This window comes from Protopterus annectens, chromosome 1.part0, assembly GCF_019279795.1.
Source record: "Protopterus annectens isolate FY-2018-M chromosome 1.part0, PAN1.0, whole genome shotgun sequence".
In the NCBI taxonomy this organism is placed as follows: domain Eukaryota; kingdom Metazoa; phylum Chordata; order Ceratodontiformes; family Protopteridae; genus Protopterus; species Protopterus annectens.
In genome coordinates, this window is record NC_056725.1 from 1525700895 (window position 1) to 1525726870 (window position 25976).

The 25976-nt window shown below is 42.5% G+C and overlaps 1 protein-coding gene across 1 annotated transcript in view; it reads left to right on the top strand.

Moving 5' to 3' along the window:
- GGA1 (golgi associated, gamma adaptin ear containing, ARF binding protein 1) overlaps nucleotides 1-25976 on the top strand; it is a gene marked incomplete in the record, with an annotated part of 1948856 nt that overhangs the window by 1081256 nt on the left and 841624 nt on the right. Inside the window, 1 exon segment of the mRNA XM_044067846.1 lies at nucleotides 337-444. Coding sequence (XP_043923781.1) covers nucleotides 337-444 — 108 coding nt within the window.

A 25976-nucleotide genomic window follows, 5' to 3' on the forward strand; every position in this document is an offset into this window, starting at 1 on the left:
AGCTCCATGTGACTTGCAACATGACGTGACTTTGTATTGTGTAGGGCAATTAAGTTCTGTTTTTTTTTTGGTAATTCTGAAATCAACTTTGACTTCTGCAAGCTGTATTGGATCACTCGGTGTTGAGGAGCTAATTCCAAGTGTTGTATTGTCATTCACCACATACTCATAAAAAAATGTATTACAGATGAGCATTTTTTATACAAGTGTATGACATTCTGCATTTACTTTGTCAAAATATTTTAAAAGTTTTAGAGATGTCTTCCTGCATAAATACTTAAAACATTATATTACTAAAATGAACTTAACAGATTTTTATTTTGAAAACATTTTCAGCTGAAATTCTGCAAGCTAATGACAACTTGACACAAGTTATTAATGCTTACAAGCAAATTGTGAGAGGAGAAGAGGTCAATGGGGACACGGGCAAGCCTCCTATTAAAGGTATGAATTGTATGTCTGTGAAATACTGCTGATTTCCTAAATTTCTTTTAAGTAAAGCCCTCATCTGTCTCGACTGGTTGGATTATCTGCCTCAAGGCAGATCCGAGCTCTCAACTTTTTCATCAGAACTTTTCCAGTGCATCCCTCTCCCACAGTGCTGTACAAGGGATACTACCCAGATCTTATTTGCCGACTCTTTGATAACTTTGGTCCATTTAACAGATTTCTGTCTCTCTTCTTCAGGAGCCTACCTAAGCTCATTTGGCACTCAGACTTTGTTTATATTCCTCTTATTCTGTATTATTCTATCTCTTAATGTGGTGAAAGCTTCAGGCTTTAAGTGTCTAAAATGTGGGCATAAGATACCTCCTCAGGACTTACATCAGTAGTGTGTGGGCTGTTTTATGCCTAGAATATTTAAATTCTGTGAGAGAAATCTGTGCTTTATTTGCTTGGGGGACTGTTGAATCATAAGAATAAGTTCATAATTAAGAGTCTTCTCCCTGCCACAGTGGGAGATTCAGGCATGCTTTCCCCTGCTTCAGCCACTTCTCAGCAACTCAGAGGAGCTAAGACAGATTTCTGAATGTAAAAAGATGAAAGAAAAGGACAGGAATAAGGATAGAGAATATGGAGAGACCTGCAGATGCTAAGACCTTTTCATCACAGCCTAAGATTTCTAAATCCTCAGTGTCGTCTCTCTCAATTGCAATGACTGCAACTCCTGTTGCTCTGAGACCTTCAACTTTGCTAACAGTTTCCAAGCTGATAAGTCATCCCAAACTACTCTCTGAAGAAGGTGCCTGACCCCAAGATTGTGATATTTGAGAGGGAGCTCTCTAGGTTCGTAATATCCAGATCTCCTACTGTAGCTTTTGCAAGGTTCTGCAGCTCCTCCTGGAGTGTCACTGAATTTGACTGGAATTAGTTAAGAGCCTTTGTGAAGGCTTAGAAATATATGGGTGGTTTGTCACCCTCTTCCCAGAGGACAGACTGAGCTGAATCTCATACTCCCCTTACTTTTGCTTCTTACATGGTTCCAGTATCTGTTCAGGTGGTTTTAGAGCCCTGATTTCTTCTGGTCATCCGCCTCTCAGCTCCAGCAGTTTAGGTCCCAGCAGTGTATCCAATTCACTTGAATCTAGAATCTTCAGAGCTGGGTGCGTCCTTGAGCTGAGTGGTCTATGTTAAAGTCTCAGACCCAGTCTTTGATCAGACTCATTCAGGTCCATTCCTGTCTTTGACTGCTTGGCAGTGGTCTTGGTCTCTGATTCGCTCAACACCTCGGGTCTGGGGGAACGTTCTCCTGATCTATCCAGTTCAGGCTTTGAGTCTGCCCAGATGAAGTATTCCATGGTACTGTTAGCTCCAAACTTGGCCTTTGAAAATTTTCAGAGGATTTTTGCATACAAACCAACATGAACTGGTTTTGGCTACATCTGGACAACTTGTCTTATCTGCAACTTAGGTTTCACCATGCAGCCATCCCAAGGACAATCCAACCTTGGGGGTCTCAATCCTTCCACGCAGTAGGGAAATAGGAACACCTCTGATTCTTTAGATGATTTCCCCCCAAAGTGCACAAGAAAATGTTTTAAGTGCAAGAAGAGGCATTTGGATTCTAAACAGGAATCTCTTACCAAAGATGGACCTCAGTGATGGGGATGGACCCTTGTACTCCCCATGAAGATGGAACTTTGAGCCCATGGAATTGTGTAAACAAAGGGGAATCAGCCAACTGACAGAGGTCATAGCAGTACCTAGATGTGGTGGAACCAATGTAGAGAAATCCTGATTAGGTTCTACTCCCACCCAGGGATTATCCTCATTGGGACAGAGGCCGTGCTGTGGAATCCATTGAGGTTGCTGCAACCACAAAAAAGGGGCTTCATTCACTATATTAAGTATGGATTCTATTTGTGGTTTGTCTGATAAAGTCTGGCTACTAAGCCAGACGAAAAGCACTTCACATGTATTGTTTGTTTTATTTTTTATGTTTTGGTTCATATTAAAGTTGTGGTTTAGTTCTTCGTCTCCCAGTGGTCTTTGTTCGTAGTACACAAAAGGAGCTGTCAGAGTTTGTGGCTCATCCCACTGATAGAGAATCTGGGGCCATAGACCACTGTTGGAAGAGAGTCTGTGCACCGGGAACATTTTTCATATTTTCATGTTTCAGAGGAAATTTGCAGAAAAGACTTTGAAATCCCCTTGAAGACCACAGATGGAAATCCAGATTTCGCCTACACTTTGTCATGAACTCAGCCGTGAGACTCATTTCTAATGCATCAGATGGTGTTTTAAGGGCAGCACGCACTGGCACTGCTGTCTGTCATCATGCCTGGTTGAGACTTTGTGACTTTTCAGACATTAAAGCATCCTTCATTAATGGTCTGTATGACAGATTATCCCTTTTTGGTCCTAAAGTTAAGGATACTTTGAAGAAGAGCAAGCAAAAATGAACAATGCTTTCTGCTGTCTGAGTCTTTCTGTACCACCCCCCCCCCCCATGATCTTTCTATGAATTAGAGGTGGGAAAACTACTCTGCTGTAAAACATCCCAGACTTTCTTTGATCCCTCTTCACATAGTCCCCCATGGCAGAGAGGGCAAATATAATGGCAGAAGTGGCCAACAAAACCAAGGGTTTAGAGGTCTGTTCTCCAACAAACTCTTAATGTTCCTGAAAATTTGCCCATTTGCTCCCCTCTGAAGGCAGCTTGGTGATAATTTTCCTCTTCATCTTCAAAATTGCATGGCTGTCACACAAGGCCCTTGGGTGAATAGAATTATTCATTTGGACCCTAGCCCTCCTTCCAAATGCTCTACCAAACCAGAAAAGGACCACAGCTCAAGAAATTTCTAATCACCTCACCAAAGGTCCCACCAGACAAAAGTGGATCTCTAGTCTATTCAGGATTCTCTTTAGTTACCAAGACCCTCAGGCCCATGCTGAGTTTCAGTCACCTGAACACCCTTGTAATGATGACAAAGTTCAGGTGCTCATAGTGCAGTCCATTTTCCCTTCTGAGGGAGATGGACTGGACGTGCTCAGTAGTACTTTAAGATGCGTACTACCACATCAAGATTGATGGGGCAGTTCAGAAGGTATCTTGCCTTCCAGCTGTGAACCAGTCATTACATTTTGAACCTTGCCTTTGGTCTCATCGTAGTCCCCCAAGGTGTTCACCAAATGCACAATGGTAGTAGCAGCACCTTTCAGACTGCAAGAGTTCTGAGTGTTGTTGTATGTAAGTGATTGGCTTCTAACTGCAAATAAAATCCCTGATTTTAGCAAGATACTGTTTGGTCTGTTTGTGGCAATCCATGGGTATGTCTGTAAATTTTAAAAAAACTCACTTCTAGAATCAGCACCATCTGTGGACTTTATAGGCTATAATCTGTACAGTTTTGCAGGTGGGACTTCCAGAATCATATCAAACTTTTATGCCAGATTTTTCATGAGGGTTCTTAAGTGTATACTTTTCAGTTTAGTGGTGACAGTCCACTCACCCATCCAGTTCCATGGTTAGGCTATCAGCTGTGTACAGTCAACACACCTATTGGTTGATAAGTTCAGATAGTATCCCAGGGATATCCATTTGTCCATCCTCTACTACTAACCATAGATGTTCTTCATGGTTTCACTTTTGCCGTCCTCGCATTTGGGTTATCCTGCCAGGGGTAGCCCTCAGTCGGCCCGAATACCAGAGGGCTTAGTATGTCTGCTGTCGCTCCAGGACTGACGTCAGGTCGTCAGTGGTATAAAATCAGGCAGCCGACGCCATTACACCAGTCTTTCTTGCCGAGGAGCCCGAAGCAGAAGCAGTTCGCATGAGTGCCGGTCGGCCGCTACCTCAGTTTATTTCTGAATTGAAGTTGAAGTCTACTAAAGCTAAGTACCCCATTGGGGATCCTTTTTTCTTGCTCTAACCGATGTCAGAAAAAGTTAACAATTGTCTCGACTGTGGAAAGCAAATACCACACCAAGACTTCTATTCTTACTGCATCACCTGTTTAGGCCCAGACCACGACATCCCCCCGCTGTTGCTTTTGTGCTTTGTTCAACGCCAGAACTATACGTTGTCGGGCCCCTATTGTAGCTAGATATTTTTGCTCTCAGTCCTCGAATTCCAATATGGTTTTGGTAAGCCATCTGACTGCCGATCTTCTGAAAAAACGTAAGGATAAAGACAGAGACAAGACCACACAGGTCCAAAACTGCCGACGACGTTTCCGCTAAGCTAGTTATCAGTTCTCTGGTCCTCAGTGAGGCACTTTCGCAGCCCCTGAAGCCCGCTTCTGTGGCTTTGCAGGCTGCTGCCGAGACCCTTTCGGAGTCCGGTATGCAGCAAGACTCTTCTTGGACTAAGGATCCTGTGGATGTCTCTACCTTGGATGGGTCCGGAGCTGCTGACCAGGCACCAGCTTCTGAGGAAGTACTTCTCACTACCGATACTCGACACAGACCGAAGACTTCTTTCGCGCCTTCAGTTCTTTCTAAAACTACTGAGTTTCTAAGGCCCAGGGTACGAACCACACCCAAAAACCGATGACCCAAGCTCAGGCACTTGCTTCCTTGCCTCAATCTCAAATGCTTAAAATGGCAGAAGACATTATTATGATTATTAGGGGAAGCCAGGCTACCCCATCCAAAAGAAAGAGACTTGTCCCCAGGAGTTTTATCTGAAAAGGAGTCCGATGACACTGATGCATCTGAATATGAAGACATGCAACCCCTCACTGCTTATGAGGATTCTGATGCAGAGGAATCCATTCCTTCTGCGCCTCTACCTGAGGATTTTTCGTTTGGGGGAAACCCTTCATACTTTAAGGGAGCATTTCCAATGGGAATGTCAAGACTATCCTCAGTCAAAAAAGAGACTCAGGGAATTCTTAGATTTACCACAGCACAGACTTTGGCCATTCCTCCTGTCCTGGATATTGTGGATGATGTTTTTATGGAATCCAGTTTGACTCCTGACACCCTTCCTCCTGCTTCCAGGAAATCTGACAGGTATTACAGAGTCCCTGACTCTCTCAAATTTCTTTTCAAAAATCCTACTGCTGACCCAGAGGTCATCTCTCAAGGACCTAAAAGGAATTAAAGCAACTTCAAGCTAAGAATCTCACCCCCTTAGATAGGGATTCCCGAGCTTTAGACATATGGGGTAAAAAAGTGAACACCTCTGCTACTCTTTCTATTAGAGCATTACATTTTCAGTTACACATGCTGAAATAGCGTCATAGCATGGAACTCCTCAAACAAAAATTATCTTCCTTTCCTGGTTATGCAGGAAATAAAGAATTGCAAGAGCTAATGCATTCTGCAAGTCAAGTAACTAAGCACACCTTGCAATGTGGCTTTGATGCCCTAGATGCATCTTGCAGGGCAACAGTCACTGGTTCTGTCCTTAGAAGACATGCTTGGCTTAAAGAACAGACCTTGCCAGACCATGTCAAATCCAAATTATTGGACGTATCATTGAACAAAGACAACTTATTTGGCACCAAGGCAGAAGAGGTCTTAAAAAAGATGGAAGAAAAAGCTAAATCTATGCAGACAAACTTCTTACAGGTTCGGCCTCCGAGTTTCAGTAGGCATTGCCCCTCCGAGCACTGGTCCTTTCCTGCCCCCTCTAGACCAGACCAGACCCAGGAGAAGCAGACCCCCCAGATAGCCCCAGGGAAGCAGACCCCCCAGATAGCCCCAGGGAATGCAGAGATCTAAACAATAGAGTTCATCCTCTTCAAAAACAGGGAGTGCAAAGCCATCCGCTTATGGTAAGAACTCACAATGACTTTACACCTCCACCCCTTACCTCTGCCCACCGGCTTGTGCCCCTAGGAGGAAAACTCTCCTTCCACGCAAGCAACTGGGCCACTATTACCAACGATCGATGGATCCTCAACATAATGTCCCAGGGATACAGATTTTATTTCCACACTCCACCAACCCCAAAAGGGTTCCCAGATCTTCCTCCAGACCCCAGTGGGCAGAGGCCAAAAAGCAAGTCCTTTCCTTGCTCTCCACGAGGGCAATACAAGCATGTTCCTGCAAAACAGAAAGGCCAAGGTTTCTACTTCAGACTCTTCCTGGTATCCAGAAAAGAGGGCACATGGTGCCCCATCCTCGATCTGTCCATTCTAAACATCTTTCTGGTGATACAACATTCAAAATGCTCACCCTCCAGCAGCTTCTACCAATGCTTTCCAAGGATGCTTGGTTAGCCACCCTAGACCTAAAAGAGGCCTACCTACACATCCCAATCAGGGAATCATGCAGGAAATACCTGCATTTCAGGGCAGGATCTATGCACTTTCAGTTCACTGCACTTCCCTTTGGCTCATACACTGCTCCCAGTTTTCACAAAATGCCTGGCTCCCACCATTTCTTTTTGCAGACAAAGACATATTCAAATTTACCCATACTTAGACGATTGCCTGATTCAGGTAGACAGTCAGGAAAAGCTGTTAAAGCACCTGACTTTTGCATAGGATCTACTGACCTCCCTAGGTTATACTATCAACAAAAATGAATCAAAACTACTCCCCACACAAAAAATTGTATTCCTGGGAGCAAGCCTGGACACAGCATCCCAGATGGCATTCCTTACTCCAGAAAAACAAGCCTACCTGACAAGCTACTTCTCTCAACTAGCCCCTGGACCCCAGTTAACCGGAAGGAAAATCTTGTAAGCTCTAGGGTTCATGGCTTCCTACATCCTGCTCATTCCATATGCCAGACTGCATATGAAGAAACTACAGTGGTACCTAAAAAGCCTTTGGTGTCAACACTCTCAAGACCTGGAAACTCTCATACCAGTGATACCTTGTCTAAGGAATGATTTTCTTTGGTGGGCAGCAGCTTGCAACCACAAGAAGGGACTTCCCTTCTCACAACCCCACGCCACCCAGACCCTCACCACAGACACATCAGACTATGCCTGGAGAAACACCTGGACGGCAGGTGCATTCAGGGCCACTGGAGCCCAAATCAGATACATCTGCACATCAACCAAAAAGAGATGTTAGCTGTTCAGTTCGCTATGACAGCCTTCAGACCCCTACTCTCCCCGGGGCCTCTACTGATCAAAACAGACAACACCACAGTGATGTGGTGTATCAACAAGCAGGGAGAGACTCACTCTTATCCTCTCTGCAGGCTCGCCATGACCCTTTGGCGCACAGCCTCAGCCATGCAGCTACACCTGCTAGCACAATTCCTGCCAGGCTGTCTAAACTCTCTGGCAGACAGCTTAAGCATAAACCTGCTAGACCCACACGAGTGGCAGCTAGACCAAAGAATCTTCACCCTTGTAACCCAGAAATGGGGCACCCTGAAGGTCGACCTCTTTCCCTCCCACTCCAATCATCAGCTCGGAACATTCTTCACCAGGTAACCTCACAGCAAGACCTAGAAAGTGGATGCTCTATCCTTCCAGTGGGCAAACCTCTAGGTCTGTGCATTTCCCCCTCTACCACTCATATCAAGGATACTGCTCAAAATAAGGGAGGAATAACCGAGGGCAATCCTGATTGCCCCAGACTGGCCACGCCAGCACTGGTACCCACTGCTGCGCAGCCTGTGACCCCTGCCGCCATGGCACCTACCTCAGATCCCAACACTTCTGACCCACGGGAATGGAGAATTCATGCATCCCCAATTGCAGACCCTCAACCTGGCAGCCTGGCTTATTCCCTGACCACCCCTCCACCTGCCAACCTAAGCAAACAAGTCCTAGATGATGTACGTGAGGCCAGACGCCCCAGCACTAGGAAATCCTAGTCTGACAAGTGGAAAAGGTTTTGCACCTGGACCCAGGCTAAGGGAGCCAGAACGGCATAGCCCTCCCTACCTCTTATCCTGGATTACCTGGCATACCTACTACACAGGGGTCTATCCTTCTCTTCTATTAAAATTCATGCCTCTGCCATCTCTGCTCATTACAGCACACAGCCTCTTCTCTTCTCTCACCCTCTAATCAAACAGTTCCTAAGAGGGGCTAGCAAACTAAGGCCACCCAGAAGAGCTCCTACCCCAGCCTGGGACCTTAACTTTGTGTTGGAAAAGCTCACCCTATCCCCATTTGAACCTGCAGCTTCAGCAGAGCTAAAATTTCTCTTGGAAAACAGCCTTGCTTCTGGCCATCACTTCAGCTAGAAGAGTATCAGAGCTATAAGCACTCATGGCTATAGAGCCCTTCATCATTTTACATGTCTCACTCAGGACTAACCCATTTTTCATGCCTAAAGTGGTGTCCAGTGTGGCTATCAACCAATCCATACATTTGCCCCTAACCCACAAAACAAGGGGGGAAAGGATTCTGCACACTCTTGATGTGCACAGACAGCTCAGATTCCATCTGGACAGGACTAAATCTTTCAGAAAAAAAACTGATCAATTCCTAGTCAGCTTCGCGGCTGGGGCAGAAGGCAAGGCCATATCCAAACAAACAATCGACAAATGGATAGCACACTGCATCCATTTCTGCTACAGACAGCATGGGAAACCAACCACCCCCAAAGGGGGTCAGGACACATTCCACCAGAGCAACCTCTACCTCTGCAGCCTTTCTCAGAGGGGTTCCCACCAGGGACATCCTGGAGGCTGCAACATGGACATCTGTTCATACCTTCACCAAGCATTACCACCTGCCTATCTTCTCCAAATCCAGGGCAGGCTTTGCCACCGCAGTCTTGCAGGGCATCCTAGCCAGCCCACAGTCTTCTTGACAAACTCCACCCTTTTCTTCAGCTTTGGGAATCAACCCAAATATGATGACTGCATCAGTGAAACATGAAGAACATAGTACAGTTGTGTACACTTACCATAAATGTAGATGTTTGAGTGTATTCACTGTTGCAGTCCTGGTTTCCCTCCTTCCACCCCCCCTCGTCTCTCTCTCTCTCTCTCTCTCTTCCTCTCTCCTTACAGGGATTTCTTGGTATTTACTTTCTACTGGTGATGGTCTTCCACCATAACCTAGCTCCCTATTTGGGGGGGCTCTTGACAAGGCAAGAAAAACTGATGTAATGGTGTCGGCTGCCTGATTTTATACCACTGACGACCTGACGTCAGTCCTGGAACAACAGCAACCGATGCAGAAATACTAAACCTCTGGTATTTGGGCCGTCTGAAGACTACCCCTGGCAGGATAACCCAAATGTGATGACTGCAACATTGAATACACTCTAACATCTACATTTATGGTAAGTGTACACAACTGTACTTTACCACAAATGCCTCCCTGCAAAGGTTAGAGTGGGGACATTTTGAAGGGAGGACAGTCAAAGGAATGTGGAATTGTTCAGTAGGAGACCTCCCACCAGAGGGGCAGTCATTGAGGATAGTCTGGCCCATCTTTGGCCACCTGTACGTTAACCTTTTTACAGAATGCAACTGTGTGCAAGTCAGTGATGATTCTCATTGCCCAGTTCTGGCACAGACAAATTTGGTTCCCTTACCTATGGTCTTCTCTTTTAGAACCTTAATGGCTACTAGATCCCAAACTGTATCTACTTTCCTACCCACAGAACCTTAATGGCTACTAGATCCCAAACTGTATCTACTTTCCTACCCACCCATCCAGCAAACTTTACCTAGATGTCATGTTGCTCAGACTAACCTTATGGATTTTTCCAGTTCCATGGAGGGCCGAAGATTCTTCCTTACCCACAAGAGCTGACCAGATTTTATCTGCTTCTCAAAAAAGCATCCAGACGTAGTCTACAAGAACAAGTGGAAAATGTTTTCTCTTTGTGATATGGATAAAGTTTTTGACCAGTTTTCAGCACCTCTTCCCTCCAGTTTACAGTTTTTAGCAGAACTTTTTGATTCTGGGACAAGTTTTTTACCAATAAAGTCCAACTTGCTACCATTTCCAATTTTCATTCTGGTTCAGATTCAACTTCAGTAGCTTCCCTTAAAGTCTGTAAAGCCTTCATTAAAGCAACATTCTTGAGATCTCCAATTAAAGATCTTGTTCTGCCATGGGACTTAACTTTGACTTTGCAGGCACTAACATAATCCCTTTAAACCTGCTTCTTCAGCCTCCCTGAAACACCTTTCCTGGAAAAGATTTCTGGTTCGCTGTTAGTTTAGTCAAGAGAGTATGAGTTTCAGACACTGTCATGCAGACAGCTTTAGTCTTTCATAAAGACAAGTTGCTCAACCAAAACCCTTCCTTGGTACCTGAAATAGCATCCAAGTCAGGATTGATCCAGTCCATTAATGTGCCGGATTCCTTTCCCAACCACTCGATCTGAGTAGAGTATACTTTGCATATTTTAGATGTACATCGTCAACTTAGATTTTTACCTCCATAGTATTAAGTCTGCACACAAAGATGACTAACTTTCTGTATCTTTCCAAGTACAAATTGGGTTCTAACGTTTACAGAGTTAACTTGTCTAGATGGCTATCAGATTGCATAACCTTTATACTTTTAAGGGTCTGACACACACTTCCAAGCCAAAAATCCATTCCACTAGGTCCAAGTTTAGGTTTGATTTTTTTTTACAGACATGTTTCACTGGATGACATCTGTGCAGCAGCAGTTTGGTCTACCATGCAAGTCTTTATCAGGCATTCCGGTTGGGACCTGGTATCCAAGTCCAGAGCAGCATTTGGTCTCTCCTTGCAGACTCCTTGGGTATCTTCTTATAATGCCACCTAGGCTGCAAAGTAGCTGTGGTCTGTCCCAAATCAGTTGAGATGAATGGAGGGGTCAAAATGAGATATGGAAGTTATGTAGTTACCATAACAATAGGTCCTTGTATCTCTATCTGTTCTGATGACCCACCCTTCTTCCACATTCCAAACTGTTAGGTGGTGTTCTTGATTCCTGAGTCAGACCAATATCTGAAGTCTAAACTTCATCAGTCGTATTCTTTTAGATCCTTGTTTTTATATATAGAATGTTTTGCCATTTAATAGAGCAAACCTATCTGAGGAGTATTCCTCATGTAGCACTATGGGAGAAGAGAACTCGTGCACTGAAGAAGCTCTGATCTGCTTCGAGGCAAATAACCATCCAGTCAAGATAGTTGGAAAGGTGTGACAAGTATTTGTTTATAGCAAATGCATAACATTTTTGTTTCTTTTATATTGTCCATTGCCAGCTTGAGCTGATCATGATTTTTTCTATGCCTCCTCACCTGCTGACCATCAGCTTCCCCTTCAGTGAGTCTTAATCCATTCATTCCTTGTTGGTGTTGATGTAACCTCTGACTAGTGAGATTTGGCGTGACGGAACCGTCATCTAGGAATGTATGGAGGTTGTTGAGTACTTTGGCCATCCAGACTGACCATCAGCTTTCCCTAAGACCTCTCCCCCATTGCAGAGTGTATTGACTTGGCAGTGCAAGGGAAGAAGGGCCATTGTTACATTCATTCGACACCTTACCTTAGTCCCTGTTGCTACCCCTTTTGCCATGTTGATGAGGGCTTGCCTGAATCCCTCATTAACGGGTTACTTGGATGTTTTCTGTCTAAGCCGTAACCCTGTCACTGGTGGCTGATCAGATGCCCTTTATCACCATGGAGGTCATTCATGCTTTCCCCAAACATGTGCATATTTCACTCCACAAATTAAGACTACTGTCACCAGCTTTATAGACCATGCTCATTTAGTCAGCTTTGGTGGCATAGAGGGGGATAACACCCTGAATACAGTCCAGACCAACCGCAGCTTGTTTTGTGGCAAGAATGCCTGATGGAGTTGGCAGGAAAGGAAGGAATTCTTATCCTTGGGGTTGGGGAAGAACAGAGCTAACCATGCACTGCCACAGTACCTGGAGGAGGATGACAGTGAAAGTGGATAGCTTGGGTATAGCTTTAGGATCACCAAGCCACTGCATAAACTTGCACTCATAAAGGAAAGACCTTATGGACCTCCATAATTTCATGGATCTTACTTCTCCTTGCCAAAAGACAGACTGGGTTAAGCAATTACTGATGTGCTTATTGCCTGGATGCCAGCAGTGGCCTAAAGCAATGACTGCCTCCAACATGCAGCTCTTGCCCTGATCCCAATTGAAATTCCCAAGATAGACAACAAATGGGCTGTGTCCATCTGGAGAAGGCTTGATGATTGGCAGGCAAAGAGCCAGAAGTCTCTCAGAAAAGTTTTCATGTGTTCTGCTTTGTCGGAGCTAATGAACCTCCACTCGGTAGATGGTGAGTGCAGCCAGTGACCAGAACCACTATCTCCCTCATCCCCACCCCTGGGGTAACTGAGTTGTCACCATTCACTCACTCTCCTCCTCCCTCCAACAGCTCCTCCACTACACAAACTTTGGTGAAGTAATGTGTAGCCCAGGCTTCATTTATCAGTGCTGTGTTGTCGGTCTCTTCAGCGATTTTTTTTTTTAATGCCTCAGACCGCTGTGTCTGTTGTCGAGTTTGTCATGCTTCTTTTCCTGTCTCTTGAGTTTATTTTGAAAATGCTATTTAATTTAATTGCTGAGCATATATCTTGTCTGGACTACTTTCTAAGCAGATTCTGTTGTAAGCATCCTTACAAAAGGTAGGAAACTGAAGGTAGCACTTACTGTTTTTACCCCAGTTAGTCTATTTTGTCTAAGTCCTCTAATTTCCTATTTGTTTTAATACTTGTAAATAAAATATGCACTGGATATAAAAAGTTTGCACACCCCTGTTAAAATGCCAGGATTTTGTGATATAAAAAAATGAGACCACAATAAATCATTTCATAACTTTTCCCACCTTTAATGTGACCTATAACCTATAAAATTCAATTGAAAAACAAATCTGTTAGGGGAAAAATATAAAAAATACAAAATTTACAATATGCTGGTTGCATAAGTGTGCATACCCTTAAACTAATACTTTGTTGTGTGTGCACACCCTTAAACTAATACTTTGTTGAAGCACCTTTAGATTTAATTACGTTTGTCTTCTTTGGTAGGAGTCATTATGGCACAACCTGACTTGGCAATATTTGCCCACTCTTCCTTGCAAAAGCACTCCAAATCTGTCAGCTTGAGAGGGCATATCTTATGCACAGCCCTCTTCAGGTCTCCCCACAGATTTTCTATTGGATTTATGCCTGGGCTCTGGATGGACCATTCCAAAACTTTAATTTTATTCTGGTGAAGCCATTCTTTTGTTGATTTGGATGTGTGCTTGGGGTCATTGTCATGTTGAAAGGTGAAATTCCTCTTCATCTTTCTAGCAGATGCCTGAAGGTTTTGGGCCAAAAGTGACTAGTATTTGGAACTGTTCATAATTCCTCCACCTTGACTAAAGACCTAGCTCCAGCTGAAGAAAAGCAACCCCAAGTATACTCCCACCACCATGTTTCACCGTGGGGATGGTCTACTTTTGATGATGCAAAGTGTTATTTTTGAGCCAAACATACCTTTTGGAATTGTGGCCAAAAAGTTCATCGTTGGTCTCATCCAGACCATAACACATTTTCCCACATGCTTTTGGGAGACTTGATGTATTGTTTTGCAAATTTTAGTCTGGCATGGATGTTCTCTGTAAGGAAAGGCTTCTGTCTTGCAACCCTACATACAGGAGATTGTTGTCACATGTAGTACACAACCAGTACTTGCCAGAAATTCTTGAAGCTCTTTCAGAGTTGCTGTTAGGTCTCTTGGCATCCTCCCTGACCAGTTTTCGTCTTGTCTTTTCATCAACTTTGGAGGGACATCTATTTTGCAACGTCACTGTTGTCCCATATTTCCTTCAGTTTTTGAGGACTGTCTTCACTGTGTTCCATGTTATATCCAATGCTATGGATATTTTTTGTACCCTTCTCCTGACTGATACCTTTCAAAAATGTGATCCCTTTGATGCTTTGTAAGCTCTCTGCAAACCATGGCTTTTGCTGTAGCAGGCAACTGAGTAAATGTCAGGAAAATCCTACTAGGACAGCTGAACTTTATTTGTGGTTAATCAGAGTCTCTCTAATTGATGGCAGGTGTGTACCCAAGAAGACTGAATGCTGTAATTAAATCAAAAGGTCCTTCAACAAAGTATTAGTTTAAGGGTATGCAAACACAAAGTATTAGTTTAAGGGTGTGCCCACTTATGCAACCAACGTATTGTACATTTTTTATTTTTTATATTTTTCCCCTAACATTTTTTTTTTTTTGTTTTTCAATTGAATTGTACAGGTTATAGGTCACATTAAAGGTGGAAAATGTTTTGAAATGATTTATTGTGGTCAATTTTTTTTTTACATCACAAAAACCTTCCATTTTAACAGGGGTGTGTAAACTTTTTATATCCACTGTAGCCAAGTGAAGTAAGTTCCACAGTGTGTATATTTTACATGATGCCAGACTGTGGATTAAAATGAACAGAAAAGGAAAGAAAGAGGTGGGAGTTGGTTTGTTTTACAACTTCAGCGGAGTTAAGTTTGCTTGAGTATTCAAGTGAGCCAAGTTTGCTGACTTAAATTACTTGTTTACAGTCTATTGGATTACAGTTTAGATTTGTTAGTTTGGTATTGGGTTATAGCTACTTAACAGCTGTCACTTTATAGTCCATATCGTCTTGCAGAAGAGTTGTTAGTGAAGTGATTTATGTTTTTACTTTCAGATTGAATTCATACCTTAAAAGTGCAACATTTAAATGTATATTTAGTACCTGTTGGTTTAACTGTTTGTTAAATCAGTAGAATATTATGAGCGTGTTGACTTTTACTTAAGATCACAAGCTCTATAAACCATTGTAAACCTTCAGTTTGTAATTTAGATTCTGGTATCATAGAGATCAGTTTTCTAATCTGAAATTAGTGTAAAATTTAAGAAAATGTGATAAAGCACTTTAATTAATTGTTCTCTTTAACTGCTTAATCCAGTTTAGGTTGATAGGGAGTTGGATCCTGTTATGGCACTAAATTGGTACATCCTAATCCTGGATAGGTCAGGATGTATGTACTCGCACAGTATGTGCAGTTATGGGCAGTCTTGGGGATTATCAGTTCACCTGCTTGCACATCTCTGTGGCAAGAGAGGAAACCTGAGTACCCTGTAAGAAAAAAAAAATGCCAATGCAAGGCAGGCATGCAGATTCTGCTTGGAAAGCAGTCCAGACTAAAACCAAGATGGAGGGCCAAGCACTGAGACAGCAACGCTTAACTGCTGTCTCATAGTGCTATGCATCAGCCTTGTTGTTTAAGCCAAGAAGTTAAAAGTGTAAAAAAAAAAAAAAAAAAAACTATGAACATATAAAAGCAAATATAAAGTGAACTTAACATAGTAATATATGTTTTAACTTTTTGATGCAAATGTTTTAATTGAAAAGCAAACTTTTTGCATATTTATAGAACAGATACTGTCTTTAAATGCACACGTGTGTGTGTGTAGGTATGTATACACATATGCATGTATGTGTACACTTGTTCATTATATAAGTATGCGTGTATTTGTATGTATGTATGTGTGTGTGTGTGTGTGTGTATATATGTATATATATATATATGTATATATATATATATATATATATATATATATATATATATAAAATCTGTATCTATATAGGTCTACTTTGACCCATCAAAAATCCTCCAAAGCTAGTTATGAAAACAAAATTGCCACTGATTCTAAAGACAACCACAAAGCATTCTATAACTATGTCAAAAATCTCAATGGCAGCACTCAGATCTGCTCTGAGTTACAGCACAATGACACTAAATGTGCAGAACCAACTGATATTGCCAACATCCTGGCAGATAGGTTCAGTGCTAACTTTACCCCCCTCTCACCCCCTAAAGGGCCCATCTTTATACCGGAAGAATGCAAAGTTCCTGTAATCACGGCTGCACAGGTAAAAACTTCATTCTCCAAAGCCAAGAACTCAGCATCCATGGGACCTGACAACATCCCAGGCTGCCTTCTACATGAACTACAGAATGAACTGGCAGCCCACCTAAGTACCATGTTCAATCATAGCCTCACTTCAGGCGTTTGTGCCCATTGAATGGTGCACCGCAACAGTTATCCCACTTCACAAAGGGGGGGCCACAACAGACCCCGGGAACTACCGCCCCATTAGCCTGACGAGCCTTGTCTGCAAGGCCATGGAACGTATCATCATGGAATTCATAAACAAAGACATTGGAGATCTCCAAACCCTGGACCCCACACAGTTTGGGTTTATAAAAGGCAGATCATGTCTCCTAAACCTGATAGACTTCTTTGAAGTAGTCACCAAAGCCATAGATGAGGGTAAGGTGGTTCACACAGCCTATCTAGATCTCGCCAAGGCGTTCAACACCATCCCTCACTCTGGAATTGTAGATAAACTCACTAAACTAGGTATAAATCCCTATGTCACAAGATGGGTTGCTAACTGGCTTACTGAAAGAACCCACACTGTGAAAGTAGCAGACTCCAAATCAGACTTCAGACCAGTGACAAGTGGACTACCACAGAGTTCAGTCCTGGGTTGTCTTCGGTTTGGTATCTACTTCTCTGAAGTACAGGCTAACACAGAAGGTGTTTGGCTAATGAAGTTCGCAGATGACTGCAAACTAGGAGCCATAATTGAAACTCCTAACGATGTGGACATCCTACAAAAGGGCCTCAATGAAGACAGATGCCTGGTGTCAGACATGGTCTCAAGCTCAATGCCAAAAAGTGCATTGTCATCCCCTTTGGTAAAAATTCTGTACCCATGAACTACCGCATAGGTGGTAGTCTACTTAACACCGAAAGTGTGATAAGAGACCTTGGAACACAGGTGGACATTAGTCTCTCCTTTGATAATCGCATTGCCAAAGTTGTCAGGAAATCCTTCTACATGGCACACCTCATCACAAAAGGTTTCTCATTCAGAAAAAAAGAGGTCATTGTTCCCCTCTACTCATCACTCATTAGACCCATTATAGAGTACAACACCCCTTTTGGTATGTACCTCACAAGACATCTACAACAACTGGAAAGGCCGCAAAAATACCTCACAAAGAGGATTACTGGCCTCAAACAGATGCCTTACACAGGCCATCTCAAAAAACTCCTGCTTTACTCCGTTGCATATCGCCTACTCAGTGGTGATCTCTGCCTAACATACAAAGCTATGTCAAACCCAGAGCTGTTGGACATGCTCCACTTAAAGAAATCCCAATCCCTCCGAGCTACACGCTCTAGGGACCTAAACCTTGTCACCACAATAAACAGAACATGCTGGCTGGATAGATTCCTGTCCCAGAGACTTCCCATACTCTAGAACAGACTACCTATCTATGTCAAACAGAGCTCCTCATTAGCACTCTTCAAGAAAAATCTTGATGATTGGATGGGTAATAGGAAATTCACCCCGGGGATCACTTCTGTGGTTCTGCTTGACAGGGGCACAGGAAAATAATTTTCTTGGGTGGTAAAAGCCAGGGTACATTTTTGGCTAGGCTTGTATAGGCCCTAGGGCCAATAGCCTAGTACCTACCTATGAACACTTCAGCAAAACTCAGTTTCACTAGTCCAGTTTCAGGAAAGTGCACTTCTCCAGAAATGCACTTTCATGAAACTACAGATCACCGAACCATTAAAAAAATAAAAAACAAATGCACTACAGTAAGTTATGCAGGGGGTCAAGCCCCCCTACACCCTCCCACCCCCACTAATAATATATACCAAATCCGAGATCACATTGCAGCGAGGAAAAGGGAAAATTCCCTTAGCCCCACTGTACCACAGTCTCCAGTAACAATCTCGGTGAACTGTAGTTTTGCAAAAGTGCATTTCCGGAGAAATGCACTTTTGTGAAACCGGACTAATTGAAACTGTGTTTCGCTGAAGTGTTATTTCGATGGGTCAAAGTAGACCCATACACATATATAATGTGTGTGTGTATATGTATGTATATATATATATATATATATATATATGTGTGTGTGTGTGTGTGTGTGTGTGTATATATATATATATATATATATATATATGTGTGTGTGTGTATATATATATATATATATATATATATATATATATATATATATATATATATATGTGTGTATATATATATATATATATATATATATATATATATATATATATTTATATATATATATATATATATATATATATATATATATATATATATATATATGATATGATTATATATAATTTACATGCACATTCATCTTCTCTTTGTTCATGTAAGTTTTTGCCAGGCACTCTACTGTCTTTCCACATCTTAAAGATGTGCTGTAGGTGAATTGCATATCCTTTAAAGGGGGTAGGCACTGTGTACAGTATGTTTTTAGTTGATTTGTGCTCAGTGTGCTAGAGTAAGGTCCAGTTGACCTCCATCTATGGATTAAGAGAGTTATAGGAAAATTAACAATGTGGTGTATGTGTGTGTATTTTATATATATAATACAACCATGTATATAGGTATATATAAAAATGATTAGATCAGTTGTGGCTAAGAGCAACCTGTGTATGATGGACTCATTTTGGTTGGCACTAGGTATGTTCAACAGTTGTATGGTAAAGGATGATTCCTGGGGGAGGGCACAATACCCATTCCCTGGGGATCGTGCAGTCTTGGTGTTAGTATATATAATTAGCAGTGGGTGCAATGGACTTACCACCCCCTGCAAAGAACACTTAGTTTTAATTCAGCGTGTTCCAAGGATTAACCTCTGCGCGTACCCACACACACATATATACACTTGATAAATTCTACAACATAAAACAAATTTTAAAAAGTGCATACTGCAGAGTGCATAACATATGCCTGCTTATACCCAAGAACTCCATAATATTGGTATTTTCATGGAAATTGAGCTATTGAAAGAAGACTATTGATCTCTCCGAGGTGAAAGTACAGATTTGAAAGAAGCACTATAGTTTGTCAGGGAATTAAGGCTATGTGAGCTGCACCCTGTAGTCGAGGGTTTGATTCCCTCAGCATCCATTTCCTACTGTTTGACTTTGAACAAGTCACTTAACCAAACAGTGCTCTTAGGGAAAAATTGAACTAGGCTTCTCACTGGTTTCCTGAACCTCATGTGTAGTAACTCTACCTATGAGCATCAGAATGAAATAATGAGAATGTTAACATACACATTTTTAAATTAAGTACTAGATATTTTTTGTAGTCAATATTGTGGTACTGATTCTGGGTCATCTTGCCCTACAGAAGCCCATGACTGGCACAGTTTCCAGAGTCTTTGCATCATCTCTAGCCAGTGACTGTCTAAAGACCAACTTCTGGATATCAGGGTATGAGAGGGGCATCTATCTTTGCCTTCTCAGTTCTTTCTAGTCATGCAGTCCAGTGCAATTCACATGTGTTCAATACACTTTTAAGTCAGTCTGTCAGATGGTGTTTCCAGAGATCCTTCTCATTAAAGTCAGATAAGTACCTCGTTGGGGAAATTTCTCTAAAAGTTTGATGTTCAAAATAAGCAAGCAGTTGCTTGAAGTGTGGGAAGCAAATCCCGCATAAAATCTTCCACTCGTTTTGTCTGTTCTGCTTGGGGCCTCAGTACAACGTCTCTTAATTGTCCTGACTCTAAAATTCCATACAGAAACTCTCAGATGTAGGGCTGAGGTACTTGCTGCCCATATGGGGTCATGTACTTCTGCTTCCTCTCTGGTAGTGCAGTCCACTGCCACTGCAGGACCTTTGCAGACTTCGGCATTTGCTTTTGTCATTCTAAAGAAACATAAAGACAAAAGGGCTAAGGACCCTGAAACTTATGTAAAAACTCAGACTATTGCTCTTAACCCCCATAAGTCTTAAGCCACTTGTAACTACTTATCTCCTCCCTTCACTTGTTTATGGCACTTCCATCCTTATTAACCTTCAGGCATTATAAAAATCAAGGCTTGAACAATGCAATAGCAAAGTTGCTAAATTTGCAGCAAATGCCACTTTTAGAACCCACCTCAGTTTAGTACTAAAAAGCCTAAATTAATTAGAAGTACCCCATCAACTAACATATACACAGCTTCTTAACACCTATGAAATTAACCAGAATCTTATCTGCTTGTCCAGCACTAAGTAACATTCTACACAACTGTGTTCCTAGTTTGTCATTACAATCCATTGACCAAAAACTCTGGTCTTTCCACATACCTATCAAATCTACTTTGCATTGTCTGCTGGCTACTCATATGATGTTGCTAAGGCCTGGAACTCCTCTTCTCTATCCATTAGGTCAGTACTCTTCTTTCCGATCCTTCAAAACTATTCTGTAAGACTTTCTAGCCAAAAGCTGGCCCTGTTCTTGACCAACACCAGGATAAACTGTATCCCTGAATGTGAACAAATACCTATTCATATGTTGCATCTAATTATCTTTCTTCATTCATTTCCTTCTATCAATTTCTGTCCTCTGTCTTTCTCTCTAAATTTACAACATGCCTGTTTTTGTCTCACTTTGTATTGGAATTCTTGTTTGTATTATACTATTAACTTACCTTTAATTTCTGCATAAACTGTCTAAAATTTCTTTAACTATTAAGTTGTTCTGCAACTTGTATCTATTCTTAACCAGTGTTTTTGTATTATGTCTAGCAATGTTTTTCGGCTCCTTCCTTTAGGGGTTGCCACAGCAGATCACTGGTCCGCAGATTGATTAGCAGTGGAGTTTTTACAGTGTCGAGTTGCCAGCTTGGCACCCAGCCTTCCCAGAAGGGACACACACACACACACACACACACACACACACACACACACACACACACACACACACACACACACACACACACTACATCTTTAAAAAAACTCACTCCGCTGCAGGGAGGACATGCAGACTCTGCACAGAAGGCGCTCCAGCCAAGAATCGAACTGGAGAACCTCTTGCTGTGAGGCAACAGTGCTAACTACTGCACCACTGCAACTGACTATATTTTCATATTATGTCTAATTTGGTATAATTAGACTGTATTTGTTTTTTGTGTTATTTTAAAGACTTAAATTATTGCTCTTAAAATGTTTTGTAATGATTTTAGAGCTTTTTCCCCTTGGGCCTACACTGAAAATGAGTTCCTACTCAGTTGGTCTTTCCTGATAATTAAATGTGAATAAATAAATAAAATTAAGTCGCCTGACCTAGGTGAGGCACCTTTGTAGCCTTTGGTCTTGTGACTACTTGACCCAAACCCTCTGGCACAGCCCTTCGGGAAGCCACCATGTTTTCCAGCATACCTTTGAATGCCACATTCGCACACTGGTCAGGTCTGAGGTAGCTTCCCAGGCCTCAGCTTTGACATCCACACCATGTCTGTTGAGGGAGACTCCATGTCTTCGCCAGCTACCCAAGTCAGAGTGGAAGTTGCAGTTGGATGATCGTATTCTGTGGTGGTCTGTTTAAAATGGACGACCAAACCAAAGCAGATTGTTTCTTTTGTTTTGCCACTACCTCCATCCACCTCTACTCAGACTGAAGCCCAAGACCTCCTTAAAATACCACAGGAGTTTATGGCCTTGATGAAATCTAGAGAGCCACCTCACTCTTCCACCTCTGAGGCCTGTCTTTCTAAAAGGAGCAGGGAAGTAGCTTTTCAGGAAGATGAAGATTCCTGTAGCTCAGTGGGTGAGGAGGAATCGTCTTACTCTGAGCACTTGCCACCTCAAACCTACTCACTGAAATGACGCACACTCTTCTTCCCCCTTGAGGACCTTTCTTTTGTGCAAACCCTGCACAGAATGAAGGAGGCCTTCAGTTGGGAAAGTAAGCAATTCTCCCAGGCATAGACCCACTACAGGGAACTCCTAAGTTTACCTTCACACAGACCACTGGCTATTCCTCCAATACACATTGAATTAGATGTTTTCGAAGATGTTGCTCTGCATCCTGGCTATCTACCGTCTGCTCTGAGGAAAGCAGACCGGTTTTACAGAGTGCTTTAAACTCATAATCAGCTCTATAAAACTGTGAAGGCTGATCCTTCCGTCGTCTCCACTGAATCCACTAAAGTTATACCTAAAGGACCAACAATACATGCCCTGCCTAATGACAGGGCAAGGAGAATACTAAACAGATATGAGAAGAAGGCCTATGCCTCTGTCATCCATAGCAGTGAGAGCTTTGAATTGTGTCAATTCCATCTCAGATACCTTGAATTTCTTCAAGACAAAAATGCTTGCTAAGGTAGATAGTATTGCAGATAGAACCTTATACAGAAAAATCCAAGATATAACCAGAGTATCTTAACAAATTTTTAGACACTACTAGGAATGTGGCTATGATGCCTTAGATGCTTCTTGGAGAGCAGCTGTCACATGTTCAGTCAACTGGTGACCTGCATGGCTAAGGACCCAGCCTCTGTCAGATCAGATAAAGGTTGAACTACTAGTTGCCCCATTCGTCAAGGAATTCCTTTCCGTAGTCCACCAGCCAAACAAGTTTTTTTGAGAATCTGGACAAAAAAGGAAAGCAAGTTAAAACTGTGAAAGAATTTTACCTGTCTCCAACCCCAAGGTACAGTAGGAATTTCCCTTAAAAACCTAGCCTTTTCCACTAAGATAAGATGAGAGGAAGCCATCCCATGGTAAAAGACCAAAGCAGTCTAGGAGATGGTCAACGGGGCAATCTCAAATCTTAATCTTAAAATTTCCCAAACTGTCAGGATCTTCAACAACTCCTCCTCCTTCGGAGCCTTCCGTGAAAAAGCAGAAGTCTGATGTGAAGATTTCCTCATTTTCGGTTCTGGGTCTGATGACTCCTGTTGAGAGCACCTTGGATCCAACTCCTTTATCTAGCACTAGGTACTCTCCTACTGTAGACCCAGTACTGTCTCATCTCTATTTCTGGAACTCTGACATTCAAAATCCTCATCCCTGGCATCCTGTACGTCTTGCAGAAGTCTAACCAAAGCTGATGTGGCAAGATGATGATGAGATTTCTCGTGGTGCAGATTTGGATGGGAGTTAGCCCAGCTCCTACCGCTACGGGCCAGGAAGTCCATCCTTCTGTCACTCCAGTGATAACTCCTTCACTGATCTGACCCATCGTTTCAGAGCCCTTGGATCCAAGTCTTCTTGGTCCATCTGGTTCAGATCAGAAGATGGGCTTATCTTCGGATCTGAGGATATCTGAGTTCACTGGCTCTGATGTCTTTGGAGCCAGATGACTGCCAGAGAGCCTGGCTAGAGATAAAAGATGGGTGCAGAGGATTATTTCTAGAGGTTATACAGTTCCCTTTTCCATATCACCTCCACCTGTTAACAAAATTCCTGATGTTCCACCCAGTCAAGGAAAAGCAGCAGCACTAGAAATGCAAAAGCCGTTAGTCATCCAAGAGGTTCCATCAGACCAGATAGAATCCAGAATTTACTCAAGATTCTTTTTAGTGCCAAAGAAAACGGGACTAGAGACCAATTTTGGATCTCCACGACTGGAACAAGTCAGTTCAACACACAGTTTTGGATGGTCATGGTTCAGTCAGGTCTCTACTTTTTGGACAAGGATGACTAGATGTGCTCAGTAGACCTTCAGGATGTGTACTAGCACATTCAAATGAACAGACAATCCAGAAAGCATTTACTCTTCCGGGAGGGAGACACTCACTTCCAGTTCAGAGCACTGCCCTTTAGCATCACCAAAGCTCCCAAGGTGTTTACCAAGTACATGGCAGTGGTAGCAGCTCACTTGAGACTGCACGGATTCTGAGTGTTTCCATACTTAGACAACTGGCTCATTACCATCCTGACCAGTCATCTACTAAGTGCAAGAGATAACGTACTCCAGCCTTGTTCTCGTCTCTTCATATCCATAAATTACAACAAATCTCAGTTACAACTGATTCAAATATTGGAATTTATAGGGGTAATGTTCAACATGGTATCAGTGACCACTTCTCTTCCTCTAGCAAGAGTGCAAACCATCAGATTCCAGGTTAAGGAAATGGTTCACAGTACCAAAATTTCAGCTCAGTTGAGTCTTCATGCCTTGGGATCAGTGTCAGCTGCCATAAGTTTAGTTTTCCTAGCAAGATTTTCTATGAGAATTCTTCGATGGATGCTAGCAACACAATGGTCGATTCTTTATCATAGAATGTCAACCTAAATAAGAATCCCTCAGGCATACAAGAAATACCTTTAGTGGTGGATTCGATCAGATCAGGTTCTACAAGGCTGTCCTTTCATTCTGTCTCAACCCAAGGCCATAGTAACCACAGACACATCCCACATTGGGCGGGGGGGAACTTCCTGGGGAAACGGTCCAAGGCACTTGAATCCCTGAAGAGGCTAGCATGCATATTAGTGTCCTGGAAATGAGAGCAGCACACTCAAGCAGGCCTTCCAAGACTCTCTCCCTTTAGGGACAATTGTGATTCAAACAAACTATCAGTAGTTTTGTACATCAAAAAATGAGGAGGAACCAGGTCTTACCCCTTATGTTGAGAAGCCCTCAGAGTGTGGTAGTGGGGGATCTCATCCAACCACTTTTTGATAGCAATGCTCATTCCAGGGAAGTCCAACATAATAGCCGACAAATTCAGCAGGTTCATTCTACTACCTTATAAGTGGTCTGTCAACATGAATGTGGCAGAAATTATTTTCCGTCGATGGGGCCAGCCGTGCTGCAGTCTTTTTCTCCCCTAAACAACAAGGACAACAGCTTCTTTGCCTTGATCCCCCCTCCAGGGGAATCAGAGGGCCACTCTACTTAAGGATTGGCTTCCTGGTCTCCTGTATGCTTAACCTCCGACTCCATTGATCCCCAAATTTCTACAGAAAGCTGCCAGGTTGAAGAGCAGAGTCATACTCATTGCACATTACTGGCCTTAACAGATTTGGTTCCCCTTCTTGTGGCCTCATCTACTTTACCCACCTTGGATTCTGGATCTGATTCCAGATCTCCTGTCTCACCCGACAGGCATAATTCATCCGTATATCTTACACTTCAAGCTAGCAGCATGGTTTCTCCCGTTCCTTTGCTGTCTTTCTGTAGCTGTCACATATTTTTATTTTCCTGTAAGGCTTCTACAAGAGAACTTTGCAGAAGTAAATGGAAAAGGTTTGTGTTTTGGGCACAGCAGAAACGCATTGACTCCTCCTCACCTCCTGTACAAAGTGTTCTTGAATTTTTGTCAGCAATCTTTGAGCGAGCTAGCTGCTCAACAGAGTTCAATTAGCAGCAATCTCTAATTTCATATTGGATTTGAGAATTCTTCCTTAGCTTCATCTAAGCTCTGTAAAGCCTTTTTGAGAGGCACCCTCGTGCTGAGACCTTCATATAAAAATCCTGCTCCCCCATGGGATTTAAATCTGGTGCTGCAGGCCTTAATTCATTCTCCCTTTGAACCAGCAGCTAAATGTGATCTTAAATTCCTGACCTGGAAAACTATCTTTAGTGTCCATTACCTCTGCTTAGAAGAATTTCAAGCATTGCCCTCTATAAACCTCCCTACTTGATTTTTCAAAAGGATAGAGTAACATTACGTACCAATGCTTCTTTCCTCCCTAAGGTGGTGTCAGAGTCTAATATTAACCAGTCTGATATTGTGCCAGTTTTCTTTCCTAAATATGCAAACAAAGGTGAATACATGTTTCATTTATTGGATATGCACAGAAAATTGTATGTTTACCTACATAGAATG